Source organism: Hyperolius riggenbachi, chromosome 1, assembly GCF_040937935.1.
Source record: "Hyperolius riggenbachi isolate aHypRig1 chromosome 1, aHypRig1.pri, whole genome shotgun sequence".
Lineage (NCBI taxonomy): Eukaryota > Metazoa > Chordata > Amphibia > Anura > Hyperoliidae > Hyperolius > Hyperolius riggenbachi.
The window spans coordinates 130,336,886-130,354,251 of NC_090646.1; the positions used below are offsets into that span (position 1 = coordinate 130,336,886).

The following is a 17,366-nucleotide window of genomic DNA, read 5'->3' on the forward strand; positions in this document are numbered from 1 at the left end:
CAAATACCCCCACAAAATGCAATCAGGTTGGCTGCAGATACCCCCACACAATGCAATCAGGTTGGTGGCAGATACCCCCACAAACTGCAAACAGGTTGGCTGCAGATACCCCCACAAAATGCAAACAGGTTGGCTGCAGATACCCCCACACAATGCAATCAGGTTGGCTGCAGATACTCCCACACAATGCAATCAGGTTGGCTGCAGATACCCCCCACAATGCAATCAGGTAGGTGGCAGATACCCCCACAAAATGCAAGTCCCCCCCAGCTTGGAAGGGGGGGGGGGCAGCGGGCACAGATCAGCGGGGAAGCCTTCCCCCCTCCTTCACCTAGGGGCCCCCCTTCCGCGCACCCCCCTCCTCCAGAAGTGCAGCCAGCAGCGAGCGGAGAATAGCTTACCGAGCTTCAGATGATGCTAGCTCCGCATGCTGCTGCTGCTGCCCTGCTGGTCTCTGTCTCCTGTAGTGACGCTGTCCAATCACGCTCTCGCAGGAAGTACTGTGAGAGCGTGATTGGACATCATCACTGTAGGAGACAGAGACCAGCAGGGCAGCAGCGGCATGCGGAGCGGAGCAGAGCTAGCATCATCTGAAGCTCTGTAAGCTATTCTCCGCTCGTTGCTAGCTGCACTTCTGGAGGAGGGGGGTGCGCGGAAGGGGGGGCCCCTAGGTGAGGGGGGGGGGAGGCTTCCCCCCTCCCCGCCGCTCTGTGCTCAATTTCCCCCCTTCCAAGCTGTGCCCCCTCCCTCTTAGCTCTGGGGCCCCCAGGAGGCGGGGCAGTCGGGGCCCACCTATGGGACCATCGGTGGTTCGGTGGCTCAGTCCGAGCCTGCTACTGAGCATGCCTGGCGGTTCTGTGGGAGGGGCAAGGCTTGAACAGCCTAGTGGAGGAGGACAATGGAAGGCTCTGGAAGATTCAGAGGCTGCCCTCTCTAAAGAGGAGTATACATTTGGGGCACTTTTTTTTCCCTCACGGGTTCCCTTTAAACTCTAGCTATAAGGAGTAGGTATATTGGCTACGTGGCTCCTAGTCAAGGCATATTAAAAAACTGTTAAAAGTTTATCTAAAGGCTCTTGCCATAACTGTGCCTAAGACAGAACATAACTGGGAAAGCCACAGCAGAGGTGTGTATAAAGCCTGTTGCTTCATTTCCATGCAGTCCTCACAGAGAATCACCAGACTGTTGAGTTTACAGAGACAGCTGAGCAGAGGAACTCCATATTCTCCTAGTCTATTCTACTCCATTCTTGCCAGCATTATAAGTTATGCTCTTACTAACCTTATTTCTTCACAAAGCTCTTCAACAATTATGTATTCTTATTAGTACATGGTACCTCTACAGAAGAGCTCCTCTCAGCCTTCTATATAATAAGCAATACCAGGGAAGGTCCTCATAAAACCTGACCCCAAGGCGCTTTTCCATCGTGTCAACCATGCTTTACGACTGGTGGAAAGAAACTGATTTTTGTCTAACCTGGTACCACATACTAAAAATGAAAGTAAAACATCAGTGTTAAATTAGTAATGAGCAGCATCTTTAACAGAAGCACTGGCTGTATTCAAGGTCCTGCTATGGGTATTTCCATTACCAACCAAGAAACAGCTGTGCCCTCACAATCCATGTCTGTAGTCCTCTCAGTACAAGGAAAACATTCTGTGCTAGCCACCCTACAGTCATGGGAAACACAGACATAAGCTACTGCTCAATGATTGCAGGACTAACATTAACCATTCACTTACATCATTCAAACCCTGACAGTGTGGACTTCTAGGCATACATGCAATAAAGGCACCTAAAAAAAGGTGCATGGGGTTGCCGTTAGTAGAGTAATGCTAAAATTGGCATTATTTTCCTGCAGGATTGCGACAGTAAAATATCTGTACAGATACTTTACTTTACTATCTAAACCTAACCCTACTCTCACACAGAACCCTCCCTCTACCAATGCCTAACCCTAAGACCACCGCCCTGGTGGTGTCCAGAGGCGGGACAAGGTCCTCCAGCACCCAAGGCTGAGACACCAAAGTGCGCCCCTCCATCCCTGCCCCCCAGCCGTCACACACTGATTTCTATTAGACTAAGAGGTGCCACAGGGCCCACAACCTCCCCAACACCTTAATATCTAGTTATCTGTCTTGCAGTCACTGCTATGTATTCCCTTTTCTTATTTCTTTCTGCTTCAAACACAATTAGGAATGACAGCTGAATGAATTGTGCGCCCCCTCCTACACTGCGCCCTGAGGCTGGAGCCTCTCCAGCCTATGCCTCGGCCCGGCCCTGGTGGTGTCTAACCCTAAGAATCCCCCTGATGGTGCCTAACCCTAAAACGCTCACTGGTGGTGCCTAACCCTAAGACCCCCTGGTTGTGCCTAAACCTAAGACACCCCCCGTGGTGCCTAACCCTACCTGCTCTCCTAAACCTGAACCCCTCCCTAGTGCCGTAAAGACGCGGTATGCAGGTACATTTGGCTGCCCGCAGGCGGACGATTATCCGCAAGAAGGCACAATTTGGGGACTCTGAGGCGCCCGATAGCATTGCAGCCACAGTGGGCTTGCGGAAATGCAAATTGGGGAATTGCCGGTAACCGTGCCTGCAAGCGCCCAAAAGGTACCTTCTTTGCCATATTATAAAAGCCGCGATTTGCCACAAAGAAGGTAAATTTCAGCACCCGCGGACGCCTGATAGCTGCCCCGCCATGCAACCAAATTTCCCGTCTGCCGCAAATGGCATCTTTTATAATAGGCATCTATGACTGCGCCGTTTTTTTTTCATATGGGATCCTGTGCCGTTTTTAGCCGATTCGACTTCTAGAGGCTATATTATAGCAACACACCGTATAGTCGACACAATGATCTGAAGGGGAGTCACAGAACTACAGAAACAGGAAGTACCTTTAGCGCACAGTACTGGTGTCTGTTGATCTGCATATTCCGGTCACTGTAGCGATCCAAAGGAGTAAACATTATGCTGAATGGTCCGGCCCAATGGCTGAACAGCATGAACAGGCTGTGGCGCAGGCTTTGCTGAGGAAATATACTTCTTCTCTGGTGCACTGCAAATAACAATCACCACACCGTGTTCAGAATAACAACAACAATGCATTCTTAAGACCAACATACACAAAACACTGGTTTTAACAGATTAGACATTACATTTGATAAATATCCCAAATCTAACAAAAATCTGCAAAAGCATTGGGCACAACCAACTTACAGATAAAGTATTGAATGGGGTAAAAAAATGTTCTTTTTCTGATCAACATAGTAGAAAAGCGTTTAGAATCAGTTCACAGCATTTTTTGTTGCATCCCGTTTTTTTGCGCCAAAAAAGAAATGTAACCGCTAACACAGCCGCAGCGTCTTGAAAATGCTGATGGCCCAGCGGTCGCACAATTGGTGGTAAATACATGGAGATGAATGCTGCCATTCAACTCAATGCGGGATGCAGTAGGTCCCGGTGGTATGCACTGCATCCGGCAGTAGCCCATCTGAACCAGCCCTTACAGTCTGAACAGTGGGATGATGCAACACAGGCAGCAGCCACACCCAAAGAACCTGAAAACTGACTCTTCTTGTCTTGTGATAAAAGTGTCAAAACAGGCCTCTTGCACACTGCACGCGATTCCGATTCAGATTCCGCTTTTTAATCAGTTTTTACATCCGATTCAAATTCTGATTTGCAGTTTGCTCCTTGCACACTGCAAATCGGAATCTGAATCGGATGTAAAAACTGATTAAAAAGCGGAATCTGAATCGGAATCGCGTGCAGTGTGCAAGAGGCCTTAAGCTGTAGGAGCCTAAGTCACACAAAAAGGTACCATCTGAGCATTCTGATTAGGAAATGTTCATGCAGATTTATGTAAATGTGTATGTAAATATATACAGCTTGAAAATGGACCAATAACTTGACACCTGGGTGGGCCTTGATTGGTCCATTTTCAAGCTGCATATATTTGCATATAAATTGACATAATTATTATTATTATTTAGTATTTATATAGCGCCATCTTACACAGCGCTTTACAGCGATTATAGTCTCATGGACTACATGGACTGACATATTTGCATCTCATCGATCATTGTTAATGTTTAGATGGTAATTTTGCACAGATAAAAAAGGAAGGAACACAACAATTGAAAAAGTAATTGACTTTTAATAATATAAAGCTGGAACAATACCTGGAACATTTTGAATGATATTCGCTACTAAGGCACTGAAATGGCAGCGGATATCCTTCAGCGTATCCGAGTCCTTCTCGTTCTCCGCCTCCAGTAACTGTCTGGTTAGATCCACGTACTCTAGCAGAGTATTGTTCAAGGAATGCGTTTCATTATCCAGGCCTCCGCTTGCACTAGAAAACAAGAGGAAGGCTGAAATACACGTCATACACACAAGGCAAATGAATGAAGAACAGTATACTGCATAGTGTGTGCGTAGAATGTTATGTTATCAAATAACCTGCCATACAAAGCAAGGTAAAGAGCCAAGCATTGCAGAGGCCTGAATGAGCCTCCATAGAAAACAACTCAGCAACACTAACCTTCACAAACAAATGCAGGCGTAAGAAGAAAACACACCAGGATTTGGAATGTATTCAATACGAAATGAAAAAGTAACGCTGTCAAGGTTACCCGTGCTTTGTTTAATGGGCTGCGCTCTGTTCTTGGTTGATGATTAATTTATGTCTAGTTTTTGTGCATGCAGCCATCATCTTTAGAGGAATATGCTGTCAAAACTGCTCATCCTAATGGTACTTCCCAAAGATTAAAACTTTGAAGCCTGAAAAGCTTATAAATCAGAATAAAGATGTTTGACTTTGACAAGATAGACACTGGGAGCCTCATTTATCAATGTCTAAAAAAAGAAGAACCTTTCTTTTCCCATATAACTTGTTTTGGGATGGATTCCAACGCTATATAAATGCACAGAGGTATGTCCAATAGTCAGTGGTGCAGTTCAGCACATAAGTTGATGGTTCAGGTTGGAGGAGGAGAGAGACAGCTTTGGATGCTGCTCATCTTGGGTGGGTGGGTGGGTGGGTGGGGGATCAGGAATCACAGGATGAGGTTCTTTATACTTGTCCACTCAAGTTATCCCTTTCTGGTACACTGAAGTTACACGCATGACTCTGTGAGTGTGGCCTGCAGCCCAAATACACTAAAATTGAACTAGGCAAATTCTCAAAGCAATCATGTTGACTAGAGCAAATTTTTATACCTTTGACATCCATTGTTTTACATTGAAAAATTATTTGTGTAGCTGTGCTTGCTGCAGTTGTGCACCTCTCCACGCTTAAAGAGAAACTCCAACCTAGAATTGAACTTTATCCCAATCAGTAGCTGATACCCCCTTTTACATGAAAAATATAATGCTTTTCACAAACAGACCATCAGGGGGCGCTGTATGACTGATTTTGTGCTGAAACCCCTCCCACAAGAAGCTCTGAGTACTGCGGTAAAACAGCTAGGAGCAGCTACATAACCTGCCCACAGTAAAAATGTCACCATGTAATAAATGTCAGAATGTAAATCGGGGACTAAATCATTTATACATAATTATGGTAAAAATGAAGCACTTTTTTTACTACATTATTTTCACTGGAGTTCCTCTTTAAGACTTCTCCTGCCTGGTATATCAAGAGGCAGCAGTTCAACTGCTGCTGCTCAGTCCATTGCAGGGAAGAAGTGCTGGTATACCTGGCAGACGCATGGGACTACCCAGTGGATTGCAACAGATTAATGGGAATCAGATCTCCCCAGGGAAACTTCTCATTGGTTCACTGAGTGGTGGACCAATGAGAATTCTCCCTGGTGGAAAGAGGATTCCCATTGGTCCACAGAGTGGTGGAACAATGAGAATTCTCCCTGGTAGAAAGATGATTCCCATTAGTTCACTGAGTTGTAGACCAATGATCACTCTCCCTGGTGGAAGGAGGATCCCCATTAGTCTTTTGCAATACACAACAGGGAGCCCTATATGCTGCTGCTGGTTCTCCAGTCTGCATACCGGCGCTACTTCCCTGCAATGGATCCGAACAGCAGTGGAACCTGTGACAGATGAACCAGGAGGGTAGTGGACTAGATGCACAACAGAGAGTAATGTGAATGACGCCCATAGAAATGCGATGGACCATAATGTCTCCTGAACAGATAGACTGTGAACGTGCCATTGTGCATCTGGTACAGTGTGCACCCAGCCTATGTGCCTCTGGAAACACACAGAATGATGTACCATGAGGTGAAGGACTAGTCACAACCTGTCAAGAGTTTCACTACCTATAGGTGACAGCGACATAGGAAAAAGTAATTTATAGTGCATTTTACTTGGAGACAAATGTACATCTTACGCATACACATGAATTGTAAATGTTTTTGTGATAGCGTTCCTTCAAACATTTGTGTAGTGCTTCAATTCTACACAAAGCATTCCAGAGTACACTGAATAACTCATGTAAGGGGCTGCCCCACAATCTACTGTCTCTATGACAGCTAAATCCAATCCTCAAGACTTACCTGTGACTAATGACACCAGCGTCTGCCAGCAGCTCAAATATTCGGACCAGCTGTACTCGTAAAATATCTCGACGCCTGCGCCGCTTCATGTTCTGCAAGAGGGAAAAAAGCCTTCAAACCTTTATCCTACACAACCCATTCTATTTCAAACTAATGAATTACACACAAGTTTATAATTTGCATGTACAAATACATACATTATCGTGAACATACAGTACAGGCTGGCATTCAAGTGAATGTGCCAAAGTGTGGCAAGCTTCTACAATGGGCACAGTGAGCATGACCCTATACTGGCACTCAGGAGTTTTAGCCAAGACTCCCTAGCACTGCAGGGTGGCCTCTTGAGCGCGTCTAGGGTTTGGCTTATTATTATTACTACACTAACATCACACAGCTGCTTTCATTCACGACATGCAATTAAGTCTGATTGAGACACAACTGCTGCAGATCTCCCAGCTAATTAATGTTCCTGGATCACTCATGAGTTTAAAGCTATGTACAAACGTCCAACAAAGTGCACGACCAACACCACGACAAACCATATACACTCCCATTCTTGTTCGAGAGGAGATCAGGCATGACAGAAATGATCGTTTCAACTTGGCGATCCAAGGGGAAATTGCATGGTGTGTCCCAGGCATAAAGCCCATCCAGTATCTACCTTTGAGCAAGCTCTTCCACAGCTATGATAGTCACCCAACAAGGATCCTCAAATGGATTTTATTTCTTGCTTTAGTAAAACACGGAGATATCTGAGCTTAAAAAAGGCTAAAAACATGCTGCTGTGAAGTGCCTGCCTGCAATGTGGATAATGGGAAGGGGCCATTAGCAGTGAGTGCATTAGAAGCCGATTTCTCTACAACATCTGGTACTTTCAGCTTTTCATAGCGCTAAAAAGGAGACTGTATAAATCTACTGGGTCGAGTATTTTTCTGAATTCCAGTTTATGGAAAGTACAGCAAGCTTAGCATGTAAGATAATGCTTTTAGTATAATTACCTCTGGTCTTCTATCAAGTGCTTCCTTAATTATAGGGTGCAGCTCCTCTATTAATTCCCTAGGTACAAATAACAAATAGAAGCGTTAGACATCTGTACACGGAAGCAGCTGTTCAGACCGGCGACATTATGTTGTTTACTAAATATTTACAGGCGCGGGTTGTAATTAAACCCTAGCGGAAGAGTGCTCTAGTGCAGAGCGCCATTTAGGCTGGATCACACTTTGTTATTAATACACCACATCTTTCACACTGGCAAATAGGGATGAGAAAATCAACAATCAAGTGAAATGTACTTTTAACATTTTCCGTAAACAGCAAAATGACAACAGAAAGATATAACGGACAATTCAGGTTGCAACCTCAGCACATTCAACAATACGTAAAACTCTTTATTAGCATTTCCTTTTTGTTTTTAAAGGAGAACTCTAGTGAGCAGTATATGAAGGCTGCCATATGTAATTCCTTTTAAGTGATACCAGTTGCCTGGCAGTCCTGCTGATCCTTTTAGGCATAAACCCTGAACAAGCATGCAGCAGATGAGGTGTTTCTGACATTGTCAGAACTGACAAGATTAGCTGCATGCTTGTTCTAGTGTGATTCACACACTACTGCAGCCAAATAGATCAGCAGAGCTGCCAGACAACTGGTATTGTTTATACGGAAATAAATATAGCAGCCTCCATATAACTCTCATTACAGTTCTCCTTTAAATGCACAGGATAGTAAAATTGCACTAATTAGTAATGCACAGAGTTGTTTTTGCACTGTATGTCTGTATTTTACAGTCTGTCCAATGAAATTGCACAGTTATATTGAGTGAGCGCTGGAGGGGGCGAGGAGGACATAGGAAGCTTCTATAGGATCCAGAGGCTTGCCTCTTTCTAGGCAAGTATCTTTTTTTTATCCCTCAGGTACACTTTAAAGGACAACTGAAGTGAGTGTGATATATTGAGGCTGCCATGTTTATTTCCTTTTAAGCTATACCAGTTGCCTGGCTAGCCTACTGATCTTCTGCCTTTAATACTTTTAGGGCCTGTTTCCACTACATGCGGATTGGCTGGCGGGGTTTTAAAAATAAATAAATAAATAGCAAAATGTATTAACAAAAAATAGAAATAAATATTTATTAAAAAAAAACCCAAACAAACATCCTGGGAGCATCAATCAAAGCCCACCAACAGAGGTTGGTGGGCAGAAGGGGGGGGGACTCACTTGTCTGCTGAGTTGTACGGCCCTGCAGCGAGGCCTTAAAGCTGCAGCGGCCCATTTTGTGAAAAATGGCATTGCCTTGGGGGTGGGGGGGGGGGAGTGGGTTAAGCCTGTGGTCCTTCTGTGGTTAAAAGGAAATAAATATGAAAGTCTCCATTCTACTCAATACAGTTGCCCTTTAAGTCCAAATACATAATACCCATTTAAAATCTGTGCATTTACAAATTTACATACAGGTAGTCCCCGACTTTCAAACGGTTCGGTGATACGAAAGTGTGAAATTTGATTCTGTGGTCCATTTTTTTTCCAAAAAGTTGTAGTTTTTGAGAAAATCGATTTTACAAAACTAAAAAAAAATGCTGGTAAAATAACATTTTGTACACTCAGGGGACAGAGGTGACCCAGTGGGGGGCAAAGATAGCACAGAGGGGGATACTGAGTAAACAGGGGGCAGAGGTGACATGGTGGGGTGGGTGGAAGGGCACAGGTGGCACAAACAGTGACACGGAAGGCATGGGGGAACAGAGGTGACACTGGAAGCACAGAGGGCATAGAGAGAAGGTACAGGGGATAGGGATGGTACAGTGTTTCGACTTATGGGACAGATTCAGGTTTAGTACAAACCTACTGTCCCTTTCTCATTAGTTAACCAGGGACTACCTGTATTTTCTGGCAAGAGGCATGCTAGATAATTTAGATATTAATTCATAATAAAAACTGGGTGAGTAAACCATTCTTTTTAAAATAAAGCAGATTTTAGGAGTTTTGAAAATCAGTTTGTTGATGATTCTGTTTGTGACCGATAAACAGACATCTCACCTAAATGCTCCAGGGTTGGTCCTGCCAAGGCCTAGAACCAGAGACTCTGTGATCTCCATGCTCTCCGATCGCATCATTGGTACTATGAGCTTGAATAGGGATGAGGGGGACGGACTGCCATAGCTCTGCAAAATAGCACAATGGTTAAACATTCCTCTCCAAAACGTATACAAGTCTGTTCTTCAATATTATTATTTCAAATGTAAGGTACTTTGGCAGGAAAAAACAAACAAATGCAAAACAAAAGGTGAGTGCATGCACATCAGCATCCACAGATTCATGAACCAATTACAACTCTTCTTGTGGTCAGATGTGATCCAAAGGAGGTTTGTTTACACTGAGGCCTCGGACCAACTTGCATTTTCAGAAAACACCGCAATTCCAGGAAGCGCAAAGTAAGGCGTTCTGTATTTACTGGTGCAATCATGATTTGCCGGTTAGGTCAATTAGAGATAAAAAGAGATGGGCACAGCTACTAAAATACCCTTTATTTGTGGCTGGGTAGACTCTTATGACTCCGATGAAGCAAGGCTATTCCCTGCGAAACAGCTGTCAGACTTCGCTATCCCCCCCACTGCTGTAACTTGCATGCGTCTACCCAGCCACAAATAAAGGGTATTTTAGCAGCTGTGCCCATATCTTTTCATCTCTACTTGACTGAACTGTGGATCAATATTGGAGCATGCTGCAGGTAAGCCCGGTGTGGTTGTATCTGTCCCTGCTGCATTTAGTGCAAGTGTCTTTAATCCTCTTTGCAACCAAATGATTTGCCGGTTATGTGATTGCTCTGGGCAAATTGCAAAAATGCTGCAGGAGTCATGATTGCGATTTGAGGAAACTGCAAATGCGACAGTTAGCATTGGCTAACATTAGCCTAGCGCTTTTGGAATTACCAGCAATTTCAAAGCACCGCAAGTGGATCAGGCCTCACACCCTAAAAGCACTTTCTTTTAATAAATCCAAGTTCCAGTGATTCAGGACAATAGCAGAATGGCTTGGTCAAACAGAGGACTCGGTTTACTTGGAAGATTGACTAAACTCAAATGGCATGTGAATACAGCCCGGTCATTTGTTGGATAATCAGATAGACTGTCTCTAAAAAAATGATGCTTTCATAACTACTAATGCATTGTGCAGCTAAAAGCAGTTTTTGAACTTGCCGATTATCTGCACAGCTCAGTAATCGGAGTGTGTGAGTTCTTGTCAGTTCTGATTTGTATATCAGGGTTGCTACTATTTAGGGACACTTTTAAACACTTTTATCCACCTTTCAGGACTGGCTAGTGACATACACCGTTTCATTCTAACCATAAACACAACTAAAGTGGAAATATTATATATAAAAGCCAGGGCCGGTTCTCTCATGAGGCAAGATGAAGCATTTGCGTCAGGCGGCAGAGATTACAGGGACAGCAGGTTTGTACTGTGTTTACACTAACAGCATGCAGTCAGAGTAGAAAGAGAACAAGACTCACAGACTCGCAGCCAGCCAGTGTGCTACTGTGTTGAGCTGCAGCATGTCATGTGAGAACATTAATTGAAGCTGAGTAAATTGTTGGGTGCTGTGCGATCATTCTAAATCAAGTTGGGGTGGTGGGGGGGGGGGGGGGCGCATCCTCTCAAGTTTGCCTCAGGCAGCAAAAATTCTAGAACCGGCTCTGATAAAAGCTATTACTTCCACAGCTTTGAGAAGCTTTACTCTAAAGGCGCTTCCACAGTGTATGCTCTTCATCAGATTTTTGAAGTGCATGAGTTTAGCCAATCTGGATTTAAACTATTTACTTCATCAGTGATGTCGGCATCTTTACTCCAAGCAAGGTGAACCACTGTGAGATGCTAAAGTCTAGGCTAAATATCATTGGGAGGGTGTGGTTACATGCCAATATACATCAATTACTAACTTTTGGAAGAGTTTCTGATGCTGAAACCAGGATAATTAATGTAAAAGTGTGTCTCCTAAATTATTTTTTATGTCCTGCTAGAACAGGTGGTCTTTAAATTCATTAAAAATCTGTTATGGTTTACAGGTGTCCTTACCAATACACGTGTGTTTATATTTAGTCAGTAGATGCAGGGAAGAAAACTACAAGCTGTAAGGCACATACATTTGAAACAAAACACCACAAGTGTAGAAACTATGTGAAAGCTAAGAAATTTGTCACGAAATCAGCCAAAAACATGTGACCTACTTTTGGGTCAATACTATATCCACTGTCAGGGGTAGACGCCAGCGTCTCAGGAGGGGAACATCGCACGGAACCAGTAGATGCTGAAGAGGATGAGGATGTTGCTGCACTGCAGCAAAGAATTAAGTAGTTTCTCCACAGACCAACATAGGAATCGCTGCCGGCAACTGCAGTCACTTTTTTTGCATTAATGGGACTGCTGAAAATAAAGATGTCCAAAAACAAAGTTAATACACAGTAGAAGGTATTGATTTATGTCCGCTATCATGTTGTTTTAAGGATTGTCTTCATAATTTTGTGAGCTAAAAATGTGTGCAACTTTATGTTAGGCTAGATATATGAACTGCTTATGTTACAAAACTCCACTTGCTACATTTGTTCCATATGCCAGTCATAGCCAGGACACGGTCAACCTTATCTTTCAGGACTGACCACTCTGGCCTCCTTAAAGACCGGAGCAGTCTCTAGTGCCCCAGTCTCTCCCCCGCCCTTTACTAACTTTCATCCCCCCGGAGAGATTGGCAGCAGGAAGCAAGGCAGGGTAAGGATTACTCACCTTTCACCTCTCTCCAGCGCAGAGCAGCTGTGACCGGCATCACAACAATCAGTCCCGTACTGACACAAGTATGGGGTCCTGGCTTGATGACATCATCAGGCTGGGACTTGTACTTCAGTCGGTACGGGGCTGGATGCCTAAGGGGATAGTCAGGAGCTGTGATCCTCGGGTGAACGTGGAAGGCGAGTGTGAATTGTTTACATTGTGATCACTAAGCTCACCGGTGATCATAGCGATCACGTGATCAGGAGCCAATCTGGGTGGCTCCTTAGTCTCCGGTCTCAAGTGTGTGCAATCGCAGTGGGAATGTGCAGACCGTGCAGTGCGAAATCTACGTCATGTCTGAGGCTTACAGCCACAAGCATGATGTGGATTTCAACTACGTGGGTCCGCAAAGGGTTACCAAGAATGAATCTGTATTGTATCAGGCAATTTCCCTGCAACATTCTATTTAAGCAACGCAGGGATAGCCTGCTTGTTGTGCAAGTTGGAGGATCCAACTGCATTTGCCATTATAATATTTTAGTTTAGAAAAAACAAAGTGGCAAACTGAAGTTTGAACACAAATGACGTAGAAAACATTCTAGAATGCGTGAGCTTTCTCCACCTGGTTGAAAGAAGAGAGAAAGGTGGAAAGTGTTAGATCCTACTGTTCATACTGTTGTTGAATAATATCTCAAGCATTTAACAGTCCCATCCCAAACACATTGGGCCATATGCAATTCACTTTTCACCTGAGTTTTCTCCTAGGAGATAATTTTTCACCTTCGATTTAAAATAACTTTCCAGCAGTTTTCAACTATAAAAGTACTGAAAAGTAGGTGAAAAGGTACTGTGAAATTTATTTTGAGTATTTGTTTGCTTGCTGGGGGTGTAAAAGGCTTTTTATTTACAAGTAGAGAAAATATCACCTAGTAGAAAACTCAGGTGAAAAAGTGAATGGCTTATGGGCCATTGACTGCAAACTTGGTGAAGATGACTTGAAAATACTGAAAATAATAAGCAGTCACACACAAACTAATTCGATCCCTTGTTTCAGCATACTAAACACGTTCTTTTGCTTTCACAGGTGAGATCCATTATGACGCAAGCCTGATGATCTAACCCTATGGCAGTATTGTTCCATTTCTATCATCTTTAACAATTAAAGCCCACCAAAATGTTGAAATAAAGACTATATACAGTATTTTAATACAAAGTAAGGGGTGGATTTTCTGCCAAGGATTATAATATATGGATAGGGCTGGAGTTTTACTCTTTGCCACCCAAGGCCACTGTCAGCAGCTGCCTCCCTTCAGTATAGGTAGCCAGATGACCCCTCCCCCCCTCCAGTATAGGAAGCCAAATGACACTCCCCCCTCCCTCCAGTATAGGTAGCCCATTGACCCTTCCTTCTAGAATAGGCAGCCAGATGCCCCCCCCCCACCTCCTCCAGTATAGGTAGCCAGATAACCCTCTCCCCCCCCCACCCTGTCCAGTTTAGAACAGCCTAATGACTCACCCCCCCCCCCTTTGATGACACGCCCCCCCTTCCCTCTGGTATAAGAAGCCATATGACCCTCCCCCTTCTGTATAGCCTACTGCCCTTTCCACCCTTGATCCTGTGGTGCCCTAGGCCATGGACTATGTGGCCTTGGCTTAAATATGGCCCTGTATATGGAGCTAGTACTGGTGGAAGTATAAGAAGAGCCATAGTCCTAGCTATGAAGATTTTACTCAAGCACCTGTGACAGGGGGAGGCTTTACAAAACCTACACTAAATAAAACACCAGTGAAGGAAGGTAAGGTATGTATGGCAGTGGTGAACTAGTAATCACTAGTCCTGCTGTTTTTCATTTTAGTCTATAGTAGGGCACTGGTATCCTTTATAAGTCCTTTTAATAAAAATGAAACAAATGTGTCCTAAATTCAGTGGCTGAAGTGGATATCTTACTTTATATCGACTTGTGGAGACAGAAGCTGCAGACGAGTGTAAGAAAACATCCAGGCATAGCTGACAGCTGTAGGACAGTACTTGGGCAAATTTTCCTGTTTCATGAAGCTGGACAGGCTTATTATCCATGGATCCAGGCCCTGCGTGACATGTGCAAAGATCCAGGTGTGTGAAGGGCTGACCACATCAAACTGGTGACTGATTGGCGAAGAGCTCCACTCTGCAAGAGTCTGCAGATCGATTGAACTTGGACAGTACAGCAAGGTGGTCTATAAGCAAGAAAAGAGATCCATGTGAGAGGTAATACAGAATACAAAACTTTGTACACAACAGAAACCGAACAAGCCACATAATCCTGATGGAAATACTCCAACAACTCACAGGTCAGTGTGAGACTTCTGACTGCAAAAGAAAGCTACTGTGTGGGTTAGTGTTATGCTTAAAGTAAACCAGAGACTAAGCATCCTCATGTATTTTACCATATAGATCAGTGGGAACATTAGAGAAAACACCTACCCTGCTCTCTGTTTCATTTTTCACTGCTCAGCCTGCTTCTAAGCAGCCCTGATAAAATCCCCGACTGAGCATTCAGTCTGGCTTTGCTCAGGAATCATTATAGCTGAGTCTGTCTTCTCTGATGTCTTTTCAAGCCCAAGCCTGCCCCCTTCTTGCTCTGCTATAATGACTCAGCTATAATGATTCCTGAGCAAACTGAATGCTCAGTTGGGGATTTTATCAGGGCTGATTAGAAGCAAGCTGAGCAGTGAAGAATGAAAGAGAGCAGAGTAGGGGTTTTCTGTAATGTTCCCACTGATATATATGGTAAAATAAATGAGGGTGCTTCGTCTGTGATTTACTTTAACCACTTTACCCCCGCCGTACGCATTTCTCCGTCCCTTTTTCCATCCTTTCACCCCCAGGGACGGAGAAATGCGTACTTTCCGCGCTCCCACCGCTGCCCGCGCGCACTTCGCTAGCAAACACGCCGCCGGCGCTCGCCCAGAGATCAATGAACGGGAAAATCCATTCCCGTTCGCTGATCTAAGCCCCGCAATGATCTGCTGCTTATCCGATAAGCAGCACGATCATTGTGAAAAAAAAAAACTACTCACAGCCTCCTAGTACTTCCTGCAAGCGTCCAGAAGGACGCCTGCAGGTCGCAATAAACAAAAAGTTACTGTTGCCATCTTGTGGCCAAATAGTAAAACTACACCCTAAAGGATTTTTCACATACAATTACATTAGTTTTACCCAAAAAATTAACTCCTCACCTCCCACACTCCCTAATGTTTTTTTTGTAAAAAAAAAAAAAAAAAAAAAAAAAAAAATACATAAATAGTTACCTTAGGGACTGAACTTTTTAAATATTTATGTCAAGAGTGTATAACACTGTTACTTTATAAAACTACGAGCTTGTAATTAGGGATCGACGCAAAACTTAAAAAAATGTACCTTTATTTCCAAATAAAATATTGGCGCCAAACATTGTGATAGGGACATAATTTAAACGGCTTTATAACTGAGACAAATGGGCAAATAAATTTCATGGGTTTTCATTACAGTAGCATGCATTATTTGAAAACTATAAAGGCAGAAAACTGAAAAATAATAAATTTTCCCCCACATTTTTTCCTATTTTCCCATTAAAACACATTTAGAATAAAATTATTCTTGGCATAATGTCCCACCTAAAGAAAGCCTAATTGGTGGCGGAAAAAACAAGATATAGTTCATTTCATTGTGATAAGTAATGATAAAGTTATAGACGAATGAATGGAAGGAGCGCTGAAAGGTGAAAATTGCTCTGGTGGTCAGGGGGTAAAACCCCTCAGTTGGGAAGTGGTTAAAGAAAAACTTTAACCGAGATGACAAGCGTGTTAGTGGGGGTAAGCCCCGGCAGAGAAGGTTAGCATACCTTCCAATGTCGGGAAGATGGAAAGCAATGTGTAGAGCATTGATAAGAGGTGGCAATATAGGAAAGTTAACCCTCTCTGCCGTGGTCCATAAAATGAACAAGCTGGTTCATTTTATGGCAGGTGAAACAATTTCGGTTTCCCCTGCTCATCCCGGCTGCTCAACACCCTTTACAATAAGAATACAGGAGGGGTAGGTGGAAGATTATTTAGCAAATGGGGATGTGAGGCTTTAATGGCAGGTTCATAAGATTCTGCCAAGGAGTGGCTCTAATTTAAAGGGAATTTTAAGCCTGAAAAAAAGGAGTTTACCTGGGGCTTCTTGCAGCCCCCCCGCAGTCATGCTGTACCTGCGCAGCCATTCCGTGACCCTCCAGTCAGCAGTAGTGAACCCCTCAAAGCTGGCCAGTCGTGGTTGGCCGCAGGCCTAAGCGATTTTTCCCATACTGCACATGCGCAGAACGCTGCTGTGCAGGAAGTGCATGCGGCCTGGGGCTGCGCATATAGCTGATCGAAGGCCGATACAGCTGAGGAGAGGATCGCGGAGTGATGCCGCAGGCACAGGATGACTGCAGGGGCTGCACGAAGCCCCAAGTTCATTTTATTTATTTTAAGGCTTAGGATCCCTTTTTTAAGAATAAATTTGGCTAATATTCCCTAAAGAATGTTTTACTTTTTGAATCACCTTACAGTATTACTGTTAGTGTGGCGGTAGAAGGCGGACAGAGGTTTGATAACAATTCTGGCTGAATACAGGTTTTAAAACAACAGTAATACATATCATCTTACCTGATCCGCTCCTGTAAGATGTATAAAGCTTTCTAGAATAGCGGGACTAAGTCGGTCCATCACATCAATGGCCAGCTCTTCATCTCCCTAGAAAATGAAATGAAAATACTACTATAGCAAAACCAAAATCTAAAATATGCTACTGAAATACTGAGATAAAGTCTCCAACCACAAGCTATCTCTCTCGCATTATAGATCTTTAACTTCATCAGGGCAGCCACAGTGGACAAATGCACAGAATAAATAAACAGGTCCTCAAAAGAAGGCATAAGTAGTGCAGTTATTTGGGTTCACAGTAGTCAGTTTCGTTTGCTCTGTGGTGAGCATCACACCGCTAGGCTGAACCAAACCGCTGCACAGGACTAATCAGATTCAGAAGGCTAAAGGACGCCTGAAGTGAGAGGGATATGGAGGCTGCCATATGGATTTCCTTTTAAAGGGATACT

The 17,366-nt window shown here is 43.8% G+C and overlaps 1 protein-coding gene across 9 annotated transcripts in view; it reads right to left on the reverse strand.

The window, feature by feature from the left end:
- The window catches only part of FRYL (FRY like transcription coactivator), a 456,322-nt gene that overhangs the window by 94,822 nt on the left and 344,134 nt on the right, over positions 1-17,366 (reverse strand). For all 9 annotated transcript variants that reach the window (XM_068278548.1, XM_068278549.1, XM_068278550.1 and 6 more), the window contains 8 exons: positions 16,921-17,007; positions 14,219-14,487; positions 11,733-11,928; positions 9,544-9,668; positions 7,515-7,572; positions 6,517-6,608; positions 4,183-4,355; positions 2,896-3,056 (listed from right to left, as the gene is read on the reverse strand). In XM_068278548.1, coding sequence (XP_068134649.1) covers positions 2,896-3,056; positions 4,183-4,355; positions 6,517-6,608; positions 7,515-7,572; positions 9,544-9,668; positions 11,733-11,928; positions 14,219-14,487; positions 16,921-17,007 — 1,161 coding nt within the window. The remainder of the gene's footprint in view (positions 1-2,895; positions 3,057-4,182; positions 4,356-6,516; positions 6,609-7,514; positions 7,573-9,543; positions 9,669-11,732; positions 11,929-14,218; positions 14,488-16,920; positions 17,008-17,366) is intronic.